Source organism: Aulostomus chinensis, chromosome 11 (genome assembly GCF_037954235.1).
Source record: "Aulostomus chinensis isolate RoL2024-O1b breed Wild chromosome 11, RoL_Achi_v1.0, whole genome shotgun sequence".
Taxonomy (NCBI): domain Eukaryota; kingdom Metazoa; phylum Chordata; class Actinopteri; order Syngnathiformes; family Aulostomidae; genus Aulostomus; species Aulostomus chinensis.
The window spans coordinates 9,509,963-9,532,938 of NC_141330.1; the positions used below are offsets into that span (position 1 = coordinate 9,509,963).

The 22,976-nt window shown below is 41.9% G+C and overlaps 4 protein-coding genes across 5 annotated transcripts; 2 read left to right on the forward strand and 2 right to left on the reverse strand.

Annotated features, from left to right (window-relative positions):
* Positions 1-297: 297 nt before the first annotated feature.
* Positions 298-6,153, forward strand: c1r (complement component 1, r subcomponent). Its single transcript, XM_086218219.1, has 13 exons — positions 298-664; positions 1,055-1,268; positions 2,079-2,262; positions 2,342-2,482; positions 3,065-3,270; positions 3,378-3,525; positions 3,660-3,778; positions 3,870-3,948; positions 4,089-4,223; positions 4,844-4,918; positions 5,027-5,232; positions 5,324-5,538; positions 5,686-6,153. Exons 1-13 carry the CDS (start codon positions 642-644, stop codon positions 6,050-6,052), a joined length of 2,112 nt encoding a protein of 703 aa, XP_086074345.1. The 5' UTR covers positions 298-641; the 3' UTR covers positions 6,053-6,153.
* Positions 6,154-6,920: 767 nt separating this feature from the next.
* On the forward strand, positions 6,921-13,381 carry tapbpl (TAP binding protein like). The gene is made up of 8 exons (XM_086218225.1): positions 6,921-7,262; positions 7,831-8,034; positions 8,123-8,392; positions 8,480-8,680; positions 9,460-9,627; positions 9,710-9,810; positions 10,103-10,328; positions 10,561-13,381. The coding sequence occupies exons 1-8, from the start codon at positions 7,211-7,213 to the stop codon at positions 10,626-10,628; spliced, it is 1,290 nt and encodes a 429-aa protein (XP_086074351.1). The 5' UTR covers positions 6,921-7,210; the 3' UTR covers positions 10,629-13,381.
* Positions 11,487-16,894, reverse strand: vamp1b (vesicle associated membrane protein 1b). Of its 2 annotated transcripts, XM_086218227.1 has the most exons (6): positions 16,766-16,860; positions 16,162-16,255; positions 15,163-15,310; positions 14,886-15,044; positions 14,582-14,633; positions 11,487-13,381 (listed from the first exon to the last, which is right to left on the reverse strand). In XM_086218227.1, coding segments are annotated over exons 2-6 (378 nt in total). In that variant the 5' UTR covers positions 16,164-16,255; positions 16,766-16,860; the 3' UTR covers positions 11,487-13,364. The 2 variants fall into 2 exon arrangements, with proteins under 2 accessions (XP_086074353.1, XP_086074352.1); XM_086218226.1 differs by having other exon boundaries at positions 16,162-16,894.
* A 1,248-nt stretch (positions 16,895-18,142) lies between these two features.
* mrpl51 (mitochondrial ribosomal protein L51) lies at positions 18,143-22,188 on the reverse strand. Its single transcript, XM_086217149.1, has 4 exons — positions 22,013-22,188; positions 21,750-21,842; positions 18,876-18,983; positions 18,143-18,462 (listed from the first exon to the last, which is right to left on the reverse strand). The coding sequence occupies exons 2-4, from the start codon at positions 21,838-21,840 to the stop codon at positions 18,266-18,268; spliced, it is 396 nt and encodes a 131-aa protein (XP_086073275.1). The 5' UTR covers positions 21,841-21,842; positions 22,013-22,188; the 3' UTR covers positions 18,143-18,265.
* Positions 22,189-22,976: the final 788 nt, after the last annotated feature.

Here is a 22,976-nt window from a genome sequence, read left to right on the forward strand (position 1 = left end):
TTGTGTAACAAGTCTATACAGCAATACAATTAGCTGCAAAATGTTACCCCAGTGATTAATTTACTTTCTTTTCAAGGTTTGTGGCGCCTCTCTTAACTTTTTCTTAACAAGGTAACATTTTTCTTGTAATTGTAAAACTTCTAACTTTCAACGTTTGATATGTTTTGCATGTTCCATTATGCTTAAAATATGAGCTTCATTCCATTTTATTTACACTTTACACAAAGCCCCACCTTTTTTTTGTTTGTTTGGTATTTTGCAAGGGTTTTGTTGCATTCTTTGTGTCTGAGTCAGACCATCTGTGCAGCCTCGAGTTATGTCTGAGTGGTCCAGACTGTTGAGTTTCGTTTTCAGTGTCTCAGATACTGTTTGCATTTTGTAAGAATCCCTTTCACAGTTCTGCCCCTGCTGCTCTTTCTGCACAGGTTCCAACTGCCTCCATTCGAGATTTATTGTTTTTTTTCTCTGGGTTTTTGCTATAATTTTACATCAGTTCATTTTATTTTGCTTCGAAGAAAAGAATATTCCTGGCATAAGCACAGAGGGTTGCAACTTACTGGAAAACACTGAAATTTTCCTCTTGACTGAGAGACGTTAGCCTGTACAACTGTGGATCAACGCATTCAGATATTCCAGAGAGGATGTGGACTTCCTGTATCATCTGGTAAGTTTAGTTAGGATATCAAATCCATTCAAGTGTTGAGCCTATATGTGTGATGAACGTCTAGATTGATTCCAAACTTAACAGGTTAAATGTGGGTTCCTCATAGTGCTTGTTTTTTTGGAGCTGTTCCGTGTTTGTGAGGAACCAAAGTGACGGTTTTTATGTGTGATTAAAGGATTCATCTGTAAGTGTGTCACCAAAAAAACATCAATGCTATCATCGACTAACCACATTTGTGTTAATTGTCATACTGTGGTCTTTTTCTGTTTGTATCAACTTTGGACCTCAGATGTCCACAAACAGACAAACAGATCGATCTCTCTCTCTCTGTCTCTCTCTCTCTGTCTCTCTCTCTCTGTCCCCCCCCTGTGTTTTTATGCACCTTCTCAGGTTTCTCTTTGTGTCGATTTGTGAGTGCTGGCGTCTGCCTGACTCAGAGCCTGTCATGTACGGGGAGATCCAGTCCCCCCAGTATCCCCTGCCCTACCCTCCAAATCTGATGAAGCAGTGGGACCTCAGCGTACCCGAGGGTTACCAGATCAGACTGACCTTCACAAACCTGGACATCGAGCCTTCCGCTGACTGCTTCTACGACGCCCTTATAGTCAGAACAATTTTTCATCCCATTAGCACTTCTGCCAAACTCCAACCCAAAATATTTAGTGTCGTATAATGTCAAAGTACACCTAACATGAGGCATCAAGAGAGAACTTCCTATCAAGTTACAGATTCTTTTGAGTTCATCCATCGCCACCAGCCTTTGCTTTGGTGTTTTCCCAATATAACTTACTGGGCGTTGCACAACATCTGGTCTTATCATTGCAGTCCCAGGCTTAAAGGGAGGCAACCCATGTTGTTTTTAAGGCCTTTTCTCTCTCTTTTTTGTAGTGTGCTGGCCTTTGCCAGGAACAAAACTTCATTGGGAAATGACTACAAGTATTTGTGTTGAGATTAGATTTGTTAACATCAAGTGACATGAAGGGGGCAGGTTTGAGGCAAGGTCCAATAGCAGAAAAGTATATTGTTGATGGACTGATGAGAAGAATATATGTTCCAGGGAGGCAAGAACATCCATGGGAAGTTCATTGCAGCACATTAAGAGGAAAAGTGATGAGCCAGAGATGAGAATTGTTGGTGTTTGCAGGCTAAAGTATTTCTTTAGGCCAGGCCTTGAGTAGTGAGATGACTTGAGTCACACAGGATCTTCCAGACCCAGACTTGGACTCAACCTGGTAACTCAACTTTAACAGATTCCTCTTTGAGTATCCCATTGTGTAACGCAACCTATCCTTGTCAAAGTGTTACCATAAAATACTGTAGACTTCTACAGCGTTGTACATCAGCGAAGTCAAACACACTTTAATTGCTCATCCTTTACCCTTACGGTGCTTTTATCTTCAATTCATCCTTCCAGGTGCTCCACAATGAAAATGTGCTAGGGAAGTTTTGTGGCCAGGAGAATTCTGCTGACGGGCATCACCCAGGCAACCAGCCCATCTTGGCTCCAGGAAACAAACTCACCCTCATTTTCAAAACAGATGACAACAACCCAGAGCTATACCAGAATGTTGGTTTCTCTGCTCAGTACCAGGCAATAGGTATAGGACACCTCTCTGCTGTCAGTCACCTCCCTCTACAGCATCATATCCCCTCACTCTAATGTCTCTCTATCAACAGACAAAGATGAGTGCTCTGAGCCAGAACCAGCAGATGGTTCGGGTCCACTCTGCTCTCAGATATGCCTCAACACCCTCGGCTCATACCTCTGCTCCTGTCACCACGGCTATGAGCTCCGATCAGACCAACGCACCTGTGTCTGTGAGTAAGAGGGGGCTAGAAGCTTCTCAGCAAACTATTCAAACATTAGGAAGAGGGAAGGTGGTCAGCACCCACATAACTGATGCTGTTTGATAGTATTCCCATTTGGAAAGGTCCCACTTCCCACTTCCTAAACAGTCAAGTGTCAAACAACCTCATCATCCATAGAAGCAAAATTAAATAAAGCTCAGTAAGTCAATATTTCAGCTGATTTCTCTCAGTTACAGTTAGTTATTTAGTTAGCCAGGAAGCTAGCAATACATTAGCCACACAAAAACATATGAAGACAATCTGAAATATCGTTTGGCATCATAATCAGATGTATGTTGGACCTAAATGAGTCTGACAAAGATGCCACCACAAATGCTGCCACATGGAGCGATGTCAAACAGAGCTCTCAAAACCGTCACGCTGAGAGAATGGAACTTTCCATTTCTTAGTTACTCATGAACGCACAAGATGAGAAGCCGGAGGCAGAATGGGGTTAGCTCAGCACAAACACACTGCAACAAATGGGAGATGTCATCCTTTTTCTTGTGCTGGAATAAGTTCAACCTATTTCTTTCTTTTCCCTGATCCCAGTATCCTGCAGCGGGGGTATATTTGATGAGCCAGAGGGACATCTGTCCAGTCCAGGATACCCAAACGCTCCTCCTTATGCTGTGCCCTGTCAGTATATCATCTCTGTAGATCCTGGCTTCACAGTCACTCTCAACTTTACTGATAACTTCCATATTGAGAGCATAGAAACTGACCAAGGTCCAAGTTGTCTCCATCACTGGTTGCAGGTAATGAAATGAAGCATCCGTGCAGCATTTATATTTTAAAAAAGAAAAGTAAAAAAAGACTGTAAATGTAGTTAGAATGCCAACCATCCATGAACATCTGAACTCAGGTGACCATCCCAGACAAGGAGCCCGTCAAGCTGTGTGGTAACACAAGTCCGGGTCTGATCGTCACAGACTCCAACAGGGTCAAACTGGACTACTTCATTGATGATGAAGGCCTGAGCAATGGCTGGAGCCTGGACTACCACACTGAAAGTGAGGGGGGGTAATTCACAATTTAGCAGTTTAACTGCAAGTCAGGGCATTTCAGGTTATGAGCACTCTTGTCAAATAACTTGTAATTCGGGCCCTTCTGAGATGTGACCTCGGCTCATCTTTGATGTTTCCAGGAGTAAAATGTCCGTTTCCTGGCAGTATCAACAAAGGCCGGGTAACTCCTGTCTTATCGGAGTATTTCTACAGGGACTACATCTATGTACGCTGTTACGAAGGATACAAGCTGATGATGGTCAGACAAACTTTTCTTACTGTTCTTCATTTCAACACAGGGTGCTTTTTATACAATGTGACATAAAAAAAAAAAATCTTTTCTCCCTCAGGGTCAGCAAGAGATTGACAGTTTCTCTACCATGTGTGAGAGTAACGGACAGTGGCATCGCTCTCTGCCAGAATGCCATAGTATGTTTCCAACGTATAATTATTGCAAACTTACACAAGATATTATTTTGGAACTTATTAGTTTTTGAGCTCATGAGCTCGTACTTTCCCGGTGTCTCACTGTTGAATTATTTACATGTCCTTCTTTTGCTCCTCTGCAGTAATCTCTTGTGGAGACCCTAAACCATTGCTGAACGGAGGGGTGAATTTCCTGTCGGGCTCTGAGAATCAGTACCGTTCTGTTGTTCAGTATTACTGCAATGAACCATATTACGCTTACCTTGGAAATGAGAATGGTGAGGTACTCACCTATGGTGTTGTACAATGTGAATTTTGCTTACCAGCCTTATTATATTATTAGACTATCATAACATTTAATGTTCGATGTGATAATTATAAACATGATCAGAATTCAAGAGGTACTAGAACTGAATGTAAAATAAAAGAACAGAGGAAATACATTTGCTACAAAATAAAATGTATATACAATTTATATAAAGTTTGAAAGATGATTCGATGTGGTGAAATTATGATTTGTAGAAAATGGGCTACAATGTGGTTCTTAAAGAGAATTGAAGTGACCACCCAAAAGTTAGTATTTATCTATTAGTTACTCATCATTAAATGTTTTTAGTTACTGAGGTTCTTTTTTCCTTGCGTAACTTTGTCGCGAATTGAAAAATCAGAAAATGTAAGCCACTGATTTGTGTCTGAAAGCTACTGCAGGCAGAAGGTTCACAACAGCGAAACTTTACAAAATGTGTAAACAACTGTGCCAATATGTGGATATCATTTTATAGATTCTCTATTTATTAAGAAGTAAATTCACAGGTTAAAAAAAAAAAAACAGAAGAAAAAGCAAATAATTCTTACCAGGACTGCATTTTCCCTGTGTCTTGTCTCCTGTGTTCCTCAGTTACCTTCACCTGTGAATCGGACAGAATGTGGAGACCTAACCACAATCTTATCGTCACGCCAACATGCAAACCAGGTATTGGTTTTCATTACAAAATTAAAACCCTGAAAAGTTTTGCTGTTCTTCTGTAACTGGAACATTTGAATTAACACTTTTGTGAAAATCCATTTCCACATCATCTAGTTTGTGGCCAGCCAACACAACGGATTTCTTCCTTTCAGAGGATCATTGCAGGCAGCACAGCTCCAGACGGCGCCATCCCCTGGCAGGTGCTGCTGAATATAGATGGCCAAAGAGCAGGGGGCATTGTCATAGATGACCGCTGGGTACTTACAGCAGCTCATACTCTTGTGCACAATGGACAGCAGGCACAAATTGATTCTGTGCAGGTAAGAGTGGTAACATCTATGTTCGCTGAATGTCCCGAGCCTCCAAGTGTTTAAACGGACATTAATTACCTCTTATGCTGACAATTCACAGATTTACATGGGTCACACTGATGTCTGGTCCCTCATGGGCTCTCAAAGGTCTCCTGCTTCAATCTACATTCACCCTGGATACAACAACACTGACAACTTAAACTACGACAGTGATATCGCCTTGATCAAACTGCAAGAGCCCATCACATTCCACTCATCTGTAATGCCGGTGTGTTTGCCAGCAGAGGGTGTCACTTACATTCCTGGCTCAATGGGGTAAGGAAATGTTTAATGCGACAATCATTTCAATTAAAATTTTGCTCTGAAATGTCAACTTTTGACTGATTGAGTGAGTAGAGTCCAGTCTTTAGCCTGTTGCCTTTCTCCTTTGTGCCATTAAACTGTCTCTACACTATTTTACAGACTGGTGTCAGGCTTTGGTGTTACATATCTTGAAGGCAGACTCCTATTAACAAATACACTGAAGTATCTGCACCTCCCTGTGGTCAACGACGACTTGTGCAGCACTTCGATTGATTTGTTGAAGAAGTCAAGGAGCCGTATACCTAGTCTGACTGACAACATGTTCTGTGCTGGAGTCCCTGAGGGTGGAAAGGACTCGTGCCAAGGGGACAGTGGAGGTCCTTTTGCCCTGGAGAACAACGGCCAATTCTGGGTGGCAGGGATTGTCAGCTGGGGGGTTGACTGTGGACAGCCAGGGAAATATGGAGTCTACACTAAAGTCACCAACTACGTGGGTTGGATTAGAAAGACCATGCAGGAAAACTGAATTTACCATTCCAGTAAAGGTATTCCAATGTCTTTAAAACTTGGTTTACTTAATACAAACAGAGACAAATACAATTATGAATAAATAACTTGGCTCATATCTTTTCTTCCTGCATCATCTCACTTACTCTGCCAAGGTGAACCAAATCAATGTAAACTATGCAGCAATGAGGGGGTCATCACACCCCAGTGTATGCTGGAGTATGTGGCTGCTCATTAGAGAAAGAGAGAGGGTGGGGAAACCTGATAATATTTGGATTTTGAATGAAGGAGCTGACTAATATGTTGCGGTGCCAATATCAATTCATGTGTCCACTTGAAGGCGCTAAAGAAAATGTAGTATATAATATCTTCCTGCACATCACATGAACATAACACAGTGTAATTTTGATTCAAATCTCACAATGTGTGACTTGAATTCTGGTTGACTCACTAAGGGTGTAGCCTTCATGTGAGTAGAAACATTTCCTTTTATTTACTGTCACCAGCAGGTGGCGCTATGACTTAGCTGCCCCTAAATTAAATGGAATATTCCTTTGCCCATGTTACACCCCTCCACCAAGTTCATCCTTCAGACAGACATCACCAAAAATATCCCAGGCAGCAGTGATAAAATCAATAAAGAGAATCCCACACAGCGCAGGATATTAACAGAACACTTAGTGAATTTTTAAATATAAAAATCTATTTTAAGTTTGGACCAGGGAGACATGGTCACCGAGTCTAACAAGCGCCTCTTATTCCTTGTTGAAAACCAAAGCACGGCAAATCGGACACAGGTAGGGTTGCACGGACAAAGTCGGTTGGCACATGTTTCCATAGTGACCGATGACCCGCTCTCTGCTGCTCTGTCATTGGACGATTGTCTCCACTTTCGTTTTCGCTCTTCCGCTACACGCAATATCGTTGACCCTGGTGCAGGATTCAAACTACCTCAGACAATTAACTCTCAGAAAATTAACTGATGTCGATTTACGGCTTCGTTGTGTGTGTGTTTTTTATGTTTTGTTGAGAAAGGAGCAGAGAATAGTCGTCTCAACAGAATGAGTCGCCGTTAACTGCTGAAATCAAAAGTGAAAGCCCTTTTTGAGAGCACAGCAACTATACTTTACGTTGTTTTGCTTTGTTTTTAGTCTTTAAAAACTCTGACACTTGACTGATGATGGTCACTGAAATTATTTTGCTTGGATACTTCACGACGTGTGTTTCTGGTAAGCATTAGTATTGATTATTCATTTTTCAGCATTAAAAATAGCCTGTTATTGTTTGTCAGTATTGTAATCTTTCTATAGAAGCTTAATAGTTCATTCAAATGATCTTATTTAATTTTGATTAAGTTTTATCACACAGCAAGTTTTTAATAGTTACCCTAGTAATTACAGTATTTAATGACATTTTTCATATATTTGTGTGTGTGTGTGTGTGTGTGTGTGTATATATATATATATATATATATATATATATATATATATATATATATATATATATATAAATATATATCATAAATGAATGAAAAAAAGGTTCATAATTTCTTGGGTTCAAGTGGAGTGGTTTATTCAAGGAAACTTCTTCCTTTTTTATTTAAAACTTCTTTTCCTCCAGGAAACTATACATATGTTTTCCTAGTTTCGGTTATTTTAATTTGCTAGCTGTCTGTGGGCAGAGGGACTTTAGCTGATAATGTTAAAGTCAGTGACCTCTTGAGAACGTTGTTGAGAAAGATAATGATACCTCTCATTGTATTTTTTTTTCTTTACATCTCTACTCCTTGTTTCACAGCTTCTGGGGTTGCAGACGTGGTTCTGTCCTGCTACCTGGTGAATGACAGAGTTGGACTGGGACAAAGATCTTCTTTACGCCAAACTCCAGCCACTCTTATTTTAAGAGATGTTGCAGTGGCTTCACATGAGTCGCTTGAAGCCCTCCCTCCGTTTGTCCCACCCTCCATCCCCGATCCAAATTCCCTCCTGTTCGAGTCCAAAGGTTTTTCTCTGTTTTTCCTGCATACGCTTGATGTACCGTAAGAGCGATGAGTGTTGAACCTGTCATGTCTCTTTTCCGTCTGTGGCAGTGACATCACCTGAGATCCCGAATGTAGATGTGTTGCTCCATGCAGAGTGCAATGAGCAGGAGGTGACGTGTGAAATAAGCACTTACTCTCCTCATGGCACCAAGGAAGATTCACAACCAGCCTATTTTATGGTGTCCATTAATGTGGATGCAGTTGACTTCAGCACCACTTTGATCCTGCAGACTGTAGAATTGGAAAAGGATCATTCAACCCTGATACAAAGGATGCTGGATCTTCCTCTTTCCCCCTCAGGAACTCTGCTGACTGAGGGTGAGAGCCAGAGTTACAGTTCTGACAGGGCAGCAGCATAAAGATCTACTCTACCACTGCTATCACCGGTCCTCTCTGTCTCCTCAGTGGTGTTTCTGGTGTTTTCCAATTCAAACTCTGTATCCGCTCCTCTGAGGGGTGAAGCCCTCCTTGACTGTGGCTTCAAGCATCAGCCCATACCCTCCCTGCAGGAGGTGGGCATTGAGTGGCGCCTGCAGCATAGAGGAAAAGGGCGGAAAGTGCTTGAGATGAGGATGAGGCCGGATGATGTAGAAGGGAGCGCTGTGGGTGAGTAGTATGTGAACTAGCTTGCTTGGACTTAACAGTATTTTAGGATTCAAGGGTTTTTTTTAAGTGATGGGGATGTTATATAAGAGGATTCTGCAGCTTTACATTTCACCAATATATAAATGCACAAAACTGTAGATGCTAGCTAGTGAAGGTAGTGGTGTAAATTAAGCCGGTTTAGTGGAGACACATTTTATTTATATAACCTCAGCCAACATCAGAGACTGCACCTCTACCAGGGAGGGTACGTTGATCCAGAATGTGAACAAAGTATCAACAGCTGTTGGCAAGTTTTCTTCAGAGCTGGCAAATATAGAATAAGGGTCCATACTATGGCCAGGAGCGAAATAGGTATCCTTCTAGTTAAAATTCATGGCTTCAATGAATTTCACCAAAAAATATGCTGAAATTTTTCCCCAAGAACAACCAGTGTTGCGAAAATAGTTCACCTGGATCACAGTGTAGCCTGCCAGCGGCTTAGAACAGGCTTCAGGATCCAGGATCTGCAGTATTATTCAGATCGCTTGAAAACCTTATCATATATTCCTTGTAATATAACTCTTAAAAACATTCCTCAATTTGTTTTTGAGACGTCTACCACCCTACAAAGAGACCTGCAGCAATCACATAACTTCCTTGGGAGAGGTCATAAACATAGAAAGGAACAGAATCCATCCATCTGAGGCCTAGTTCCTATCTTGTCATAATTTTACACTTTGCATAAAGTGAGTGACTGAACATCGATTTTATATAGTTTAGAATGTTTTTCCTGTCTTTAGTGCATCATGAGAGGAGGGACTCGAGCATTGATGCTGCCCAGGTGGTTGGTGAGGGAAACGCCTCAATGACCCTGAGCAAGATAAAGGTAACAGATGTGGGGACCTACATCTGTACGGTCAAACTAGGCCCTTTCCACGCTCAGCAGGTCATTCATCTCCAAGTATTTCGTAAGTTTCTTCTTAAATACATTTCCTCGATTAAGAAAGCTCCCCATTTGTCTCTCAGTTTTTCCTCTTTGGTCCTTTTCAGAACCGCCCAGTGTAACTATGTCAGACGAGATGCTTTGGAAGGAAAACTCACATCAGACACTGGGCTGTCATTGTAATAAATACTACCCTCTGGATGCTGAGGTCAGTAACTACAGCTGTCTCACTGCTGCCTGCTATGCACCCTAGCGTGGCAGTTATGGCTTAATTAATAATAAAAAAGTGAATTTCAGTTATAAAAATAAGTCCTAAATACTCAGTGTCAAGCTGAGGAATTTGAACAAAGAAATTTTGTACTGATTGTAATGTGAATTGGTGCCCTCGTGCCAAACTAAGTAGCAAACCCTTTACATAGAGTTAAATTGCAGTGGTAATTGTTTTGCTAATTTGGTGTCGAGACAGCAATTTATATCACATCCTTTTGCTCTGTCTTCAGATGGAGTGGTCATCACTCTCTCCTGCAGACACAGAGCCCACTGTGTTAGCAAATCAGGGTTCTCTGTCCAGCCATCGGCAGCACGGTGATGGAACGTACTCTCTGTCGTCTCACCTCACTTTGCCCTCCAGCATCCCCCCCGGAACCGAAATCATCTGCAAAGTTTCTCACCCAGCCCTGGATGCTCCTCTCTCTGTCAGTCTGGTGGTGAAAAGTCCTGAATCAGGTGTGTGTTTTAATAAAGACTGTAACCCAACTATTTAGAAATGCCTCTATTTAATCTAAATCTAGACTGCTGGGAGTTTTATTTAAGTTACGTTGGAAAAAAAGAAATCCAAAATAATCCACTTGCAGATATGAAACAACCTTTATATCTCTTTGTATTTCACCCTGACCGCTCAGTTTGCTCTGGTTCCCGTTCTCACTCATCATTTGGGATTCTGTTTTTCTCTCAACAGATTCCTACTGGTGGGTTCTGAGTTTCCTGCTCATCACTCTGATTTTCTTTTATCAGGTCATGAGATAGGACGGCGTAGTTTGTGGCACATTACTGATGTTACTGGAGACAAAGCGGGCCAGTCTGGTACTTCCCTCAAATTTGTTGAAAAAAATTTGAACTTTAGCTGAAGATAGACTGTGTAGCAAAAACAAGCTTAAGATGCTACAAGTCAGCTATATAGCTGGCTTTTGCGGTTCTCCTCTCATGTGTTTAAACAAGGCGTTACTGTCTGCATTTTGCAGAAAGAAAATTGTGTTTGAAAAAAAATATTTGATTGCTAACACACATATAAGAGTACAGAAGATGTGAGACACACATTTGTATTGGATGTTGAACATATGATGACTTTCATTAAGGTGGCGTGGGACTGATTGCGTCCGAACTTGGTGCAGGGTTTGGAACATTACTGCTCCTTAGAAAACAGGAAAAGGAGAGCAGTTGACGAAGTGTGAAGATTTTTTTTGCAAAGTGCAATGCTTAATTTATAAACAAACATCTTTCCATTCATATAAAAAAAAGACATAATGATGTTTATGATTTGGTCTTCTTGTGTATTAATTTTATTCCTCTTGAATCATTCTCTAAAAAACACAAATGTCTTATTTGCAGTCATTCTTTTGGTTCTTATTGGTGCTACTTTATCATTTTCAATAATTTAAGACAAATAATTTAAAAATGTGCGTGAGAACTCCCATCAGACACTGGGGCTGTCATTGAATTGCTGCTCTATTGGTCATTAACTTTTAGATTAATTGTGATAATAAAATAGGTTTTTAATCTCTCTACATCTGATTTTAAGGCCTATTATTGATCAATCATGACGTATGATGACGCTGGCATCAGGTGCAATGGCTGAGTGTCAACATAACAAATATCAGTGTATAGTTGTGTAGACAGTTTCACTTTATTGGCATCAGCAGAATTGGAAAGCATGCATTTGTTTTCGCAAACCCAGTTTCACATCTTACTGCATTGTCAGTTGGTAAATCACAAAACATGTTCTCATAACTTCACGTGTTGGTTACCAAATTATATTGCTGCACAATATCATCAGATCATTTTGGATTAACAGATACAGCGATGCAGGAATGCATGTTGCATATAAGGTTGTTCACATTTTGATCAACAGAATCAGGCCTAAGAGAGAGAGAGACATTAGCGTCTTAGTTCTATCTAACACCACCCACCAAAAAAAAAAAGAAGAGAAAGATAAAAACCTGAATTTAGAAACACATTCCCTGGAGAAACTCTGACAGAGGTGCAACTATGCTTCTACTCATACACTAGGGTTGTTTGCAGTGTGAATATTATTTTGCTCTCAAGGGCAAATGATTTTAACAAATTTTGGCAAACTCTTCAGCGTCATTGCATTGCTTAAGCAGTAATTATCAGATCAAAAAGACAATATACACAGGTCCTTAAAACCACTAACAAAGGAAAATGTACAATCGGCAGTTAGGTTAAGAAATGACATACACAGGTCACACAAATAGATAAAACTATTGACTCCGCTTGCCATGCAAGTAATAAACACCTCATTTACCGTAGTACTGCAGGCTAATGAGTTTTATGTGGGTGAGGGGAAGGGCTGGCCTGGTGGTTCTGGTTTTGCAAATTGGATCTTTTCTCTTAATTTCCTGCAGGACAACTAAACAACAACAACCAAGCAAACAAACACTCTCAAAAACAAGTGGATAACTGTTGTGACTACACATTCATCGTCTATGGCTGTCCAAGTCCGAATCAAGAGACATCCCTCTGCATTGCAGCGGTCAGCTCTGGTATTCAGCAGATTGTCTTGTTAGTGGTTGCTTGTGTACTTTGTCACTACCTGTGGTACAAGAACTCAGGTGCAAAGTAAGCATACAGTAGGACTGCTTGATCATTAATTGCTTTTCAATCCAGAAGCTTGACTTATTTATAGAGGAGAGTCAAATATTGCAATGCTCCTTCAGTCTTTCCCTGAATCATCTCTTCCTTCAAAAATGCGCCCTCTTTTCCTTTCCCACGTTTTGTTCTTGCCTCTAAAATTACTGTGAGTGCTTCAGAAATAAAACTTAGCCAAGGAAGCAAAAGAAGGAATAAAAGCCTATTGGCTAAACTTCTAGCTACTAGCTATAATGCTTTGAATCACGAATACACACATAACAACAAAAATCCTCTTAATCTATTTTGAGTTTTGTGTTAGTAAGTAGCAAAGATGTTTGCGACCGGAGGTTTGTGTTAGGCTTGTCAGTATCAATTTACAAATGTAAAGACTGTCAAAAAAGGTACTATGAATAAGCTTTGGCGTATCTGGGATAGAAAGGACGGCAAACTCTGCTTCCATCTTCCTGCACACATTCACCTGCTCTTCTCCTTCGCCTCTTCTCGTTCTGAAGTATGTCCTCGCCCAGAGCTCCGTTCAGCGGGCTTGAGTTTCCGTGTCACATAGAATGCCTCACTCCCTCTTTTCTTTCGTCCTCCTCCCCTCTGCTTGCTGACATCCTTCAATAATACATGAGGTGCAGAGACCGGGGAGAGTACGACTTTACACCAAAACAGTGGAAGAAAGCAACAAGAAAGGAGGGGAAGAGAGCAGCGACACCTATAAACGCTACTGTCATGTATTAGTGCAAGATGGTTTGATGGACGCCAGTGTGAAGAGAGCGAGGAGAGGACGAATTAAAGGGGAGGAGTGGTGTTTGGATCTTGTATCTTTTTTTCTCTCTTCCAGCTCATGTCATTCTCAAGTCCATATCCATCTGTGTTGATGGGCCGAGCTCAGTAGAAGAAGTACACTGAGTGAAGGAGAAAGAGAAGAGCTTTAGTCTGACGCCTCTGGCAATCCCTCGCACACAGCAAGCAGCAAACACACGGTGCACTCCACTTTATATTGTGTTTACATGCTTGTTTTAGACAACACATCATATGAGAAATGTTTCATAGTGACATGTTCATTCAGTTTCATTCAGTCATGGGCATGATGTGAAATTTCCATCCATTTTCTGTACCACTTATCCGTTCAAGGTGGGGGGGCTGGAGCCTATCTCAGCTGACATTGGGTGAGGCGGGGCTCACCCTGGACGGGTCACCAGTCCTTCGCAGGGCCATCAGAAGCTCTTAGGATTCAGTATCTTGCTCAAGGACACTGGTGAAGTGAGGATCGAACCAGCAACTCTTCGATTGCTAGACTGCCACTCTACCTCTGAGTCATGCTGCCCCCTGATGTGAAATTTGACCTCTTGGTTTCATTCATTTGTGGCCATGAGATAAAACTTGTTCTTTTCATTGATTAACTAGAGGTCATAAGATAATCAGATAACTTGTAAGAGAAGTTTTTGTTTTGTTTTGTTGTTTTTTGCCACAATGCACAACTTGTTCCCATGCTGTGATTAATTTGTGGAAGCTAGTTTTATCTTGTGGCCACAAATTAATGGAATAAATGATCTTCTCTATCTATCCAGAATTATTCAAACTGTGGGGCTATGAAATAATGTAATTGCAAGAACAAGTTCTGTCTTGTGGCCACAAATGATTTAAACTCAGGGAAGTAATTAGATCTCATGGCCGAGGATGAATTAAATCCATGGATCAAATGATCTTGTGGGCTACGAGTTCATTCAATAAAGGGTACAAGTTAAATCTTGAGGCCTAAAAATGTGTTTATTTCTTTCTAGTAACTCCAGGGCTATAAGTGTTTACTGCGATATAAATAAACAGTCATAGTAAAGGGATCACAAGTAGGCAGCAGTCCAGGTGTCGGCTTGTTAGAGCAGCAATACAAACACGTTGGTGCCGTTTTACACCTGAATCCTCTTTGAGACACGTCTTCTCCACTGAGAGAACGAAGCCATGCTGCCACTACCAGGAGATATTTTTGTTCATATAGATATACCTCTTCTATTTTGAATCATATAACTTACAATTTAAAAAAGATATGTAACATGCCAGTATTTATCATATTCGTATCAGGATGGAAATGGATGTCATTTACTTACAGAAAATTATTCCAACCACAATGACTCCAATGATACCCATCATGATCATCATCTGAAAGGAGAAGAGAACCTTTACTAGGGTGAACAGTGACTGCGGCGTCTGTTCGCTCCACGCCGGCGTTGCCTCATCACACCTCAGCTGGGACATTTTCGGTGTATTCAACGGCAGCAGATTTGATGCATGCTTATTTTGAATAATCCATCATGCAGCACATTCTACTAATAGGAATTGTTAATTCAGACTCTGGTTTGTGCTCCCTTCACTGAAACAATCTGGTAAATGGACCTGCACTAATGTGCCCACCTTGCAGTTCTTCCACCAGTACTTATTCTTAAGCTTGGCTGCACAGCTTTCGAACTGGGAGGCTCCGGCTTGGAGAGCGTCCGCTCTGTCATCGAGCTCTGAAAGTTTCTGGTCCCTTTCCAAAACCTTGTCCACATTCACCCGCATGATATCCACCACCTAGTTTGCAGGAAAGGGGACAAGAGTAGTGGGGGGGGGGGGGGGGGGTTGCAGAGCTTCATGGTTAACAGGAGACAAAGGTAAATATCACTCATGAAAAGAACCAGGTCCGACTCACCTCCTCCACTTGGGCCTGTGTCTGCTGTAGCCTACGGTTGCTGGTGGTGTTGGGTGGGGCTTGAGGTGCGCCGGCCGGGGCTCCATCTGCACCGGGGGCTCCTGGAGCACCTGGGGCTCCACCTGGGGCAGCAGCATCTGGTGCAGACCTGAAAAGAAGCAGGGGGAGGAAAGGGCAACATATATTTCATATGGAGGATTAAATAAAGTTCATTTTACCAGTTAAAGAGCAAAAATTCAATAGGAAAACTGCACTACGAGTTGTGATTCAAGGTGAAGAATACAGAAATAGAAGGTGATGGTGAAGAACAGAATGAGATAATAATGTAGCCTTATTTTTATTATGATGCTCTTTATCATGATATTTATTAGAGAGGATGAGGAGAGAGCGGATGCTGCAAGAAAAAGATGAGCAAAGGAGAGTTGCTGTACTGAGAGGTCAAGCTCCAGCTGCATCAATGAAGAGAGGAGGGGGAAAGTGAAGTGCAGGGAAGACGAAAGGGTTAATCCAGCAGGGGAAGAAGGGAATGGGCACAGGATGTTTTAAAATGAGCAAAACAAGCTCTCCAGAGGGGGAACCACTGACTCAGCCTCCGTTCACTCTGTCCTACAAGCTGATCACCATAAGTTCCAAATGAAAAATGATGTTTTTATAGCCGTCAATCAACCTCCATAACGATGCGATACCATCAAACTCTCTAAAATCATAAAACCATCCATAATAAAGACTTCTAAAAAAAAATCTATTATGTAAACAAAACAAACTGTGTTATTTGTGCTGGAGGGTTCAGAGCGACGGCAGTCCGAGCACGAATACATTATTTAGTGATGCTTTGACGGAAATTTTTCACTTGCGTCAGCAGAATCCGTCAGGCTGAAAGAAATGAGTTCAGTTCCCTTTCCGCGAGAGAGGATTCATATCGATACACATCACCCCCAACCATACTCCTAAAGCTGTTACATATAGATAGAGTGAATAGAAAACCACGTTAATACTCACATCTTCTATGCAGCTGTTTGAACTGACTCACGGGCAGCGGAGGATGGGTGACGGGCAGCAAGAGAGGGATGGAGGGAGGGTCTGAAGTACAACACTGAAGAGAGAGAGAGAGAGAGAGAAAAAACCCTGCAAGATCACACGGAAAAAAATGTGATTTCTTCTTGGTCCGAATAAAAGTCTCCCCCCCAAAAAAATTCAATAAGCAAAGCGATCAGTAAAGTAGTGTCGGATCTTGGCGCAGTGGAGCTTCTAACGGTGCATTCAAGTCGTCAGCAAAGAACCGCAATACACGAGAGTCAAGTGCTAATTCACTGTGACTGGAGAGGAGAAGAGGGAGGAGAGAAGAGAGCGATGCACCCGTAGGAGGAAAGTACTTCTAGATTTTAATCCATTAAAGAGAAATCCGAGGATGTTGAGCTTCCTGCATCCAGTTTCCAAGTGATGCCGAGTCCTGGATGCTGAGGCGCAGGCACCACTGATTGGCTGACTCTTGACTTGCCTCCTCTAAAAGCTTTTGGCAAATGCGTGCAATCTCACAATTAACTGAAAGGGTCCAGTCATGAAAATCCGGACTTTTAAAAAAAAATTCTTTCTCTGACTCCACCTCTCTTTCTCTCTCCCTCTCTGTCTCTCTCTCTGCGAGCAGGCGGACGTGCGTCTTGAGGGAAGTGCGGTAGCTCTGCCCGTGTGAAGTGTTGTGACTCTGTAGGCTACTGCAATAATGCGTCTATCCTCCTACCTTCCCCACTTGGACTCGTTACGACAGTGCGGTACCCCCCCCCCCCCCCCCCTCCCATCCTCTCTCCCTTCACACTTTGCAGTACTGCAGCTCTCCGTGTCGGATAGGGCGGCAGGACGACACTGCGGTACGCTGCATGTTGACTCGACTGTTTCCTCCCAAGACTGGCTGGGATTCTCCCAGCCCCCCCCCCCCCCCCATTCTTTCCCTCAGCTGCCCCTAGATCACGTTTCCCTTTGCAATACTACATTTCTAGTAGTCTTTGCATCTTCTCTAATTTCAGTTAGAGTCCGGGAAACCCAAGCCTATATTGATGGAGAGGGAAGGAAGTCAGTCACACTGAAGAAAGAAGTAGAACTACAGCAATCCATGCTGCTATTCAGTGGATAGGAAAAGATTTACAAGGCCAAAAGTATATGGACACCCTTGATTCACCACTGTAGTACTGCCTTGCTTGTGTCTGGTTACAAGATGAGTAATTTTGAATATTATAGCAGAGTATTGAAATGCCAGAGGACTGTTTGGGGTCCTCCTGGGCCTGGACCTGGGCACCTGACCATTCCCATCCCCATATTCATGGCCCCGGCCCTGTGCACGTCATGGTTGCTTCCTACAAAAGTACTATAACATGTCTTACTCACAGTTTTTTACTTGTTACGTTCTCAATCCCAAAAGTATCTAATAATGTGCTTCACTGTAGGTTGTCTGAGTAGCGACTGATGTTGTCCTATTTGATTTCATGGTTGCACTAAATGGTGACAGTAAAAAAAAAAACCCACAAAAAACAAAAAACACATAACCCCCCAGATACATGTTTACCTGTCAGGCTGAGATGAGAAGTACTCCTAAGACAAGTAGCCCAAAGCTTTTTGGAAAAAAAATTAATAATTATATATAATAATAATAATAATTTATCTTTTTCCGCCCATAATTTGATCAGTTAACAGAACGGCACTTTGTGCAGGATGTCAGCCTGGGGAAAGTACAATGTAGGTGGTGCTTCACAGGGGAAGGGCATTATAACAACACAGTGGGTTTGCTTTTGACCTCTCAACTCACCATTGAATTTCACCTTTGGACTTCCAGTGTAAAAAGCTAGGGAATCCCTACTGTATATGACTGGAAGCGTTGAAGTTACAGAATCCATAAAAGGTCATCTTTTTGAGACAATTTGAATTGTCTTTGTAAGCTTTTATGTCATTCATATATTTTTCTTTGTCAGGAAAGTTAGTTACTCAAAATAAAAATAAGAGTTTCCACCAGTTCTCTTTATATGCATTTAATTACGAAAAAGCGACATACTCGGTGACAGCATGAATCTAGACTCTTGACATTCAGTCCTGAGAGGCTGCGAGCTGAGAGGCGTCATCGGTGTTTGCCGGTGCGGTTGAAGCGTCTGTAGAGGAAGCGGATCCTTTTCTCCAGGTTGTGTCGGTCCAGAGTCATCATTCTGTCTCCCACCATCCTTTTCTTCCTGATCAGACGCTGCAGCTCGTTACCTTTGAAAGCCTTCAGCCAGCAGGGGGCCTTGATGAGGTCTTTGGGATGGGCTTTAAAATCCCCTGCAGAGGAAAAGAGAGCAGAGATGAGATTCTGCACAGTGAACATGTGAGGAAGGGGAGAGAAAAGCTAACAGAGAAAAGGCACAGCTGTTGGAGAAGAACTGGAATTAAATCCAAAACCCAGTGAAGCACCATGTGATCTAGGGTGTCCTATCTAAAACACTCAACCACAGGTTTGATTCTACAGGTACAGAGAAAACAAATATGGTAGGCATCCTGACCTAATTAAGCCAATGACATCTAATGATTAAGATAACATCATAATTGCGCCTTAAGATAATGAGAAAACTTCCCAATGATGTGCCAAACACTTCATTATACCTTTGGTTTCACTACATGTTGACGCAGTGGAGCCAACAAGCTTTTATTGATCAGGGTCATAATAAGAGTGAGGACGCGTCTCAGACACTTACCAAGGATTCCTATGTTATCATAAACTCCAAACATGCTCCTTTTCTCCGTCCACCTGTCCACCACTTTGGGCTGTCGGATGGGGGGTAGCCTGCTCTGGCAGCAAGTACCTGCAGACGGCATGTTGGGACAGGTCTGTGTTCAGTAAACGTGGAGCAGCAACAACTAGTAGTGTTAAACTGATCACAAGTACGGAAGCTTGGAGGGGAGAATAGAAATTGAAAAAAAAAAAATCATTTCTTTTTTTTTTAGGGTCAAGCAAAACTGTTCATGTAGTAAGTTAAAAAAAAATAATCGATGGTTGAAAATGAAAGAAATGTTGTGCTTTTGTAGGATTTTGCTAACTTTTGTAATAGCTGGCAAAGCTTTAGCAGGATCCTGCAGAAGGCCCCTCTTCACGGCTCCGTACCACAAGCAGCCTTTGTAAAAACAAAGTGTTGAACTGGTTTGTCAAGCAAATCACTGCAAAGAGTTCACTCATTCGCCGCTTTTTCTGTCACAACACATTGAAAATATCAAGGTCTCCAAAGACAACAGAACAAGAATGACCTCAGTTAGGTTTTCACTGCGCTGTGTTTGCCAGCAGGATTACGCCACCACCACCAGGCCAGTCTTAATCAAACTTAGTGGGGGCGAGCATGAGCCAAGAGAGAAGCCATTAAATTCAGTAGCTGACCCTGATCACAGGGCAAATCAATGACAAATACATCTATTTGTCATTTCCTTTCATACCGCAAGATCAGGTATTTCGCATGTTTCTAATACTTCTGAAAATCAATCCATTTCTAATACATTTTATCGTATTTTTATTATCTACATATAATTGAGGAGCGCATCGGTGCTTGATACCCGAGTAGCAGTGCAGACCTGCACAGCTATGAGTCAGACATTGGACTTGATTTCTTTTAGTCGACTTGCCAAATGTCACCGTCCACTTTACTTTTACCACCTTTGAAGGACCATTTAAACTGATCCACAAGACAGCAGCTAGCTGCTGAGAAAACTAGCATACCTGTTGTGTCAACTCTGACTCAGGCCTGCTGAATGAAAGGATGAACGACCGTGGGAGGGACAAACTCAGCCGCGTCTAGACGACTAATGTGATTGACTAAAGAGCCTCCCAGACGATGGAGCAGTCTGGCTCGGGGAGCTGCTTATATCAAAGAAATAGACAGTTTTGGCACGTTGTGTCTTGTGCAACAAATACAAGTGAAATACAGAGCTGGGTATTAAGATACAAGAAAGATGCCTCGTCATTCAGTAACAAATTTAAACACAGAAGGGGAACATCTCCAGAAGATTTCAATTTTGGTTATAAAACTGCTTTTAGTGGAAAAGGGTCACTGTGTTGAAATATGAAACCGTGGAGTTGAAATGGATCAAGTTCAAACCATGTTTTGGTCCCCTGGTTTCTTCTGCAGGGTTGGTCCTTGTCACCTTTGGATTGGGTGGAGCTACTTTTCCACAGCAGGTCAGCCAGGACCTGTTTAACCACTGTTTCCATCCATCCCTCCATTTTCTACTCCTTATCCTGTTAAGGGTCGTGGGGGGGTGGAGCCTATCCCAGCAGCCTTCGGGCGAGAAGCAGGGTCGCCAGTCCATCACAGGACCAACACATAGAGACAGACAACCATTCACACTCGCAGTCACACCTACAGTCAATCTAGAGTATCAATCAGCCTTGTCCCCTCTTGATGTCTTTGGACTGTGGGAGGAAGCTGGAGTACCAGAGAGAACCCACGCAGGAACAGGGAGAACATGGAGACTCCACAAAGAAAGATCCCGTGATGGAGCCAGGGATTGAACCCAGAACCTTCTTGCTGTCAGGCAACAGTGCTGACCACTGCACAATCCCGCCTAACCACAGTTTTACTGTGTCTCATTATCTGTTGTATGACCATAGCGTGACGTGCTTTTCATACTTTCCGACAGAGATACCAGTGATTAACTGGTGAAGTTCAGGGTAAGTGTTTTCTATCATGCCGTACACAACTGACTTAAAAGAAACATTCATAACATTACCGAAAGCTCTGAGCTTTGTCCAGACTTCCTTTGTTCTATATCAGTCCATTAGCAGATGCTGCTGAGTCTCTTCCTCATTGCAGTCAACCATGGGACATGTCTTTTGAGTCACAAGGCAATTCCAAGACACGCGACTCTAACAGGAAGTCTGTTGACTGAAATCCACCACTGGGCGATACTGATGCTCTCTAGGAGGTTTTAGTTTTTAAGATTTCTAATACCTTTAGTGTATTCACTTTCAGTTACATTTATATAGTGAATCATTCCACCATGTGTCACTTCATGATTTTATTGTAATTCATTCTGCTGAGCAGGCCACCCTAGTCTGTTTATAAAATGTGACAATTCAATAAAAAGTAAAAGCTAATATATTGGTTTGAAGAAAGGACCATGTCTGGTTTTTTTTCCCTTTTCTTTTACTTCCATGTTAGATCATCACCTGCCCAGGGAGAACTGGCAAGTATTGCAAAAAAATAAAAAATAATTTGAAAAAATTAACCTATTTTCAGTCTGTCACCAAGTTCTAGTTCCACCAAGATCTTATCATTTTTGCTGCACCCAGTCCCAGCAAAGACCGAGTCAAATCCATTTGGGTCCAGGGGGAGTTGTGGGATTCTAAAGTTTGAGGAATACCAGTCTGTTTAGACATGTCTAGTCATTTTCCTGCCTTCTGTCTATCTTTTTCAAGTCAGTTTTGTTGCCTTTGTTGGAGTCTGATTTCTTTTTACTACATGTAAGTCCAAAGACATGCAACAACAGAAGTCTGACTGACTGAAGTACTAAAGCGATATTGGTGCTAAAGTGTAGATTCTGAAGGCTTCGAATGAACCCAGTTACGCCGATGAGTGACTCACCAGAGGAGAAGGTCTTGACTGTTTGCAGCAGAGCCGCTGCAGGCCGACTGATGGAGGTTCCAGCCCTCAGTAATCCTCCCAGGAAAGTCATGTCTTCGAAGATAACACAAACCACTTCAGATGAATGTCAGGCTACTGGGTGTAAATCAAGCTTTAACTCGTTGTTCTGTCCTAGAGCGTCTTCGTTAGCATCCTCGGAGCTACTAAAGTTGACCCTTAGCATTCGCTAGCACATTACAGAAAGACGGTATCATCGACATTACCTGTTCAGCCTTTATCCGTAGTCTTCGACTAGTTAAATCCTTCACTACTGAAAATGAATAACGAATTTAGTTTTTGTTTAAAGGAATTTTGCAATCTAAATTATGTTATTGAGGCGTTGACATGCTCATGGCCGCCTCCATCTTAACTTTGTGTCCCACAATGCACAGCGAATGTACCGTATTCTCTTTAGAGCAACGCAAAAGAAATTCTTTACCTTTGTTCATATTTTACCCCAGTAGAGGGAGATGATGCAATCAGGCTGCAATCAGATCAAATGACTTCAAAAGTAATTTTTTTTAATCAACTTTGAAGTAGCTAAAACCTATCTGAACGTTAACAGGTCAGACAATATTAGCGCATTTTGCCTGATCTGATGTTTGGTACTTTCATCAGAAATGTCTTTCTTAAAGGCCCATTTCACTGATAATGCAGTAGTTAACTTATCAAGGCCTTTATTGTGATCAACCTGTAAAAACAAACGAATAATGAGTTCTTTGATTCCAGAGCAAACTTTCAATCTGAAAAAAAAAAAAAAATCCTATGGTGATGCGGGGTTCTGGGGTGGCTGTGGGTTGCATTATGGAACAATAAATGGGTTTGATGTTAATAACTCAGGTCATTTTTTTTCCCTGGTGCTGTCTGGTTTTGCTGCTGTTTGGATGTAAGCTGAATGTCTTAAGGCTTTGAAATGTTTGAAAACATCCACTTGGACTGGGAAATCATAATGGTCATACGGACAAAGATAACTGATGAATCGAGAAAATATTTGAAAGATTAATTACTAATCACGAAGACGTAACCCTCAAACCGCTACCTGGAAATGACTCAGAACAACAAAAGTTGAACAAGGCAGAAGTATACACATATGATACTTTCAGTCTAACCGTGTTAAAGAGTTTGATGGAATAATTTGTCATCTTCAGAGAGGCAGAATTGATCTTTGTCTATATTTGATTCTTGGTT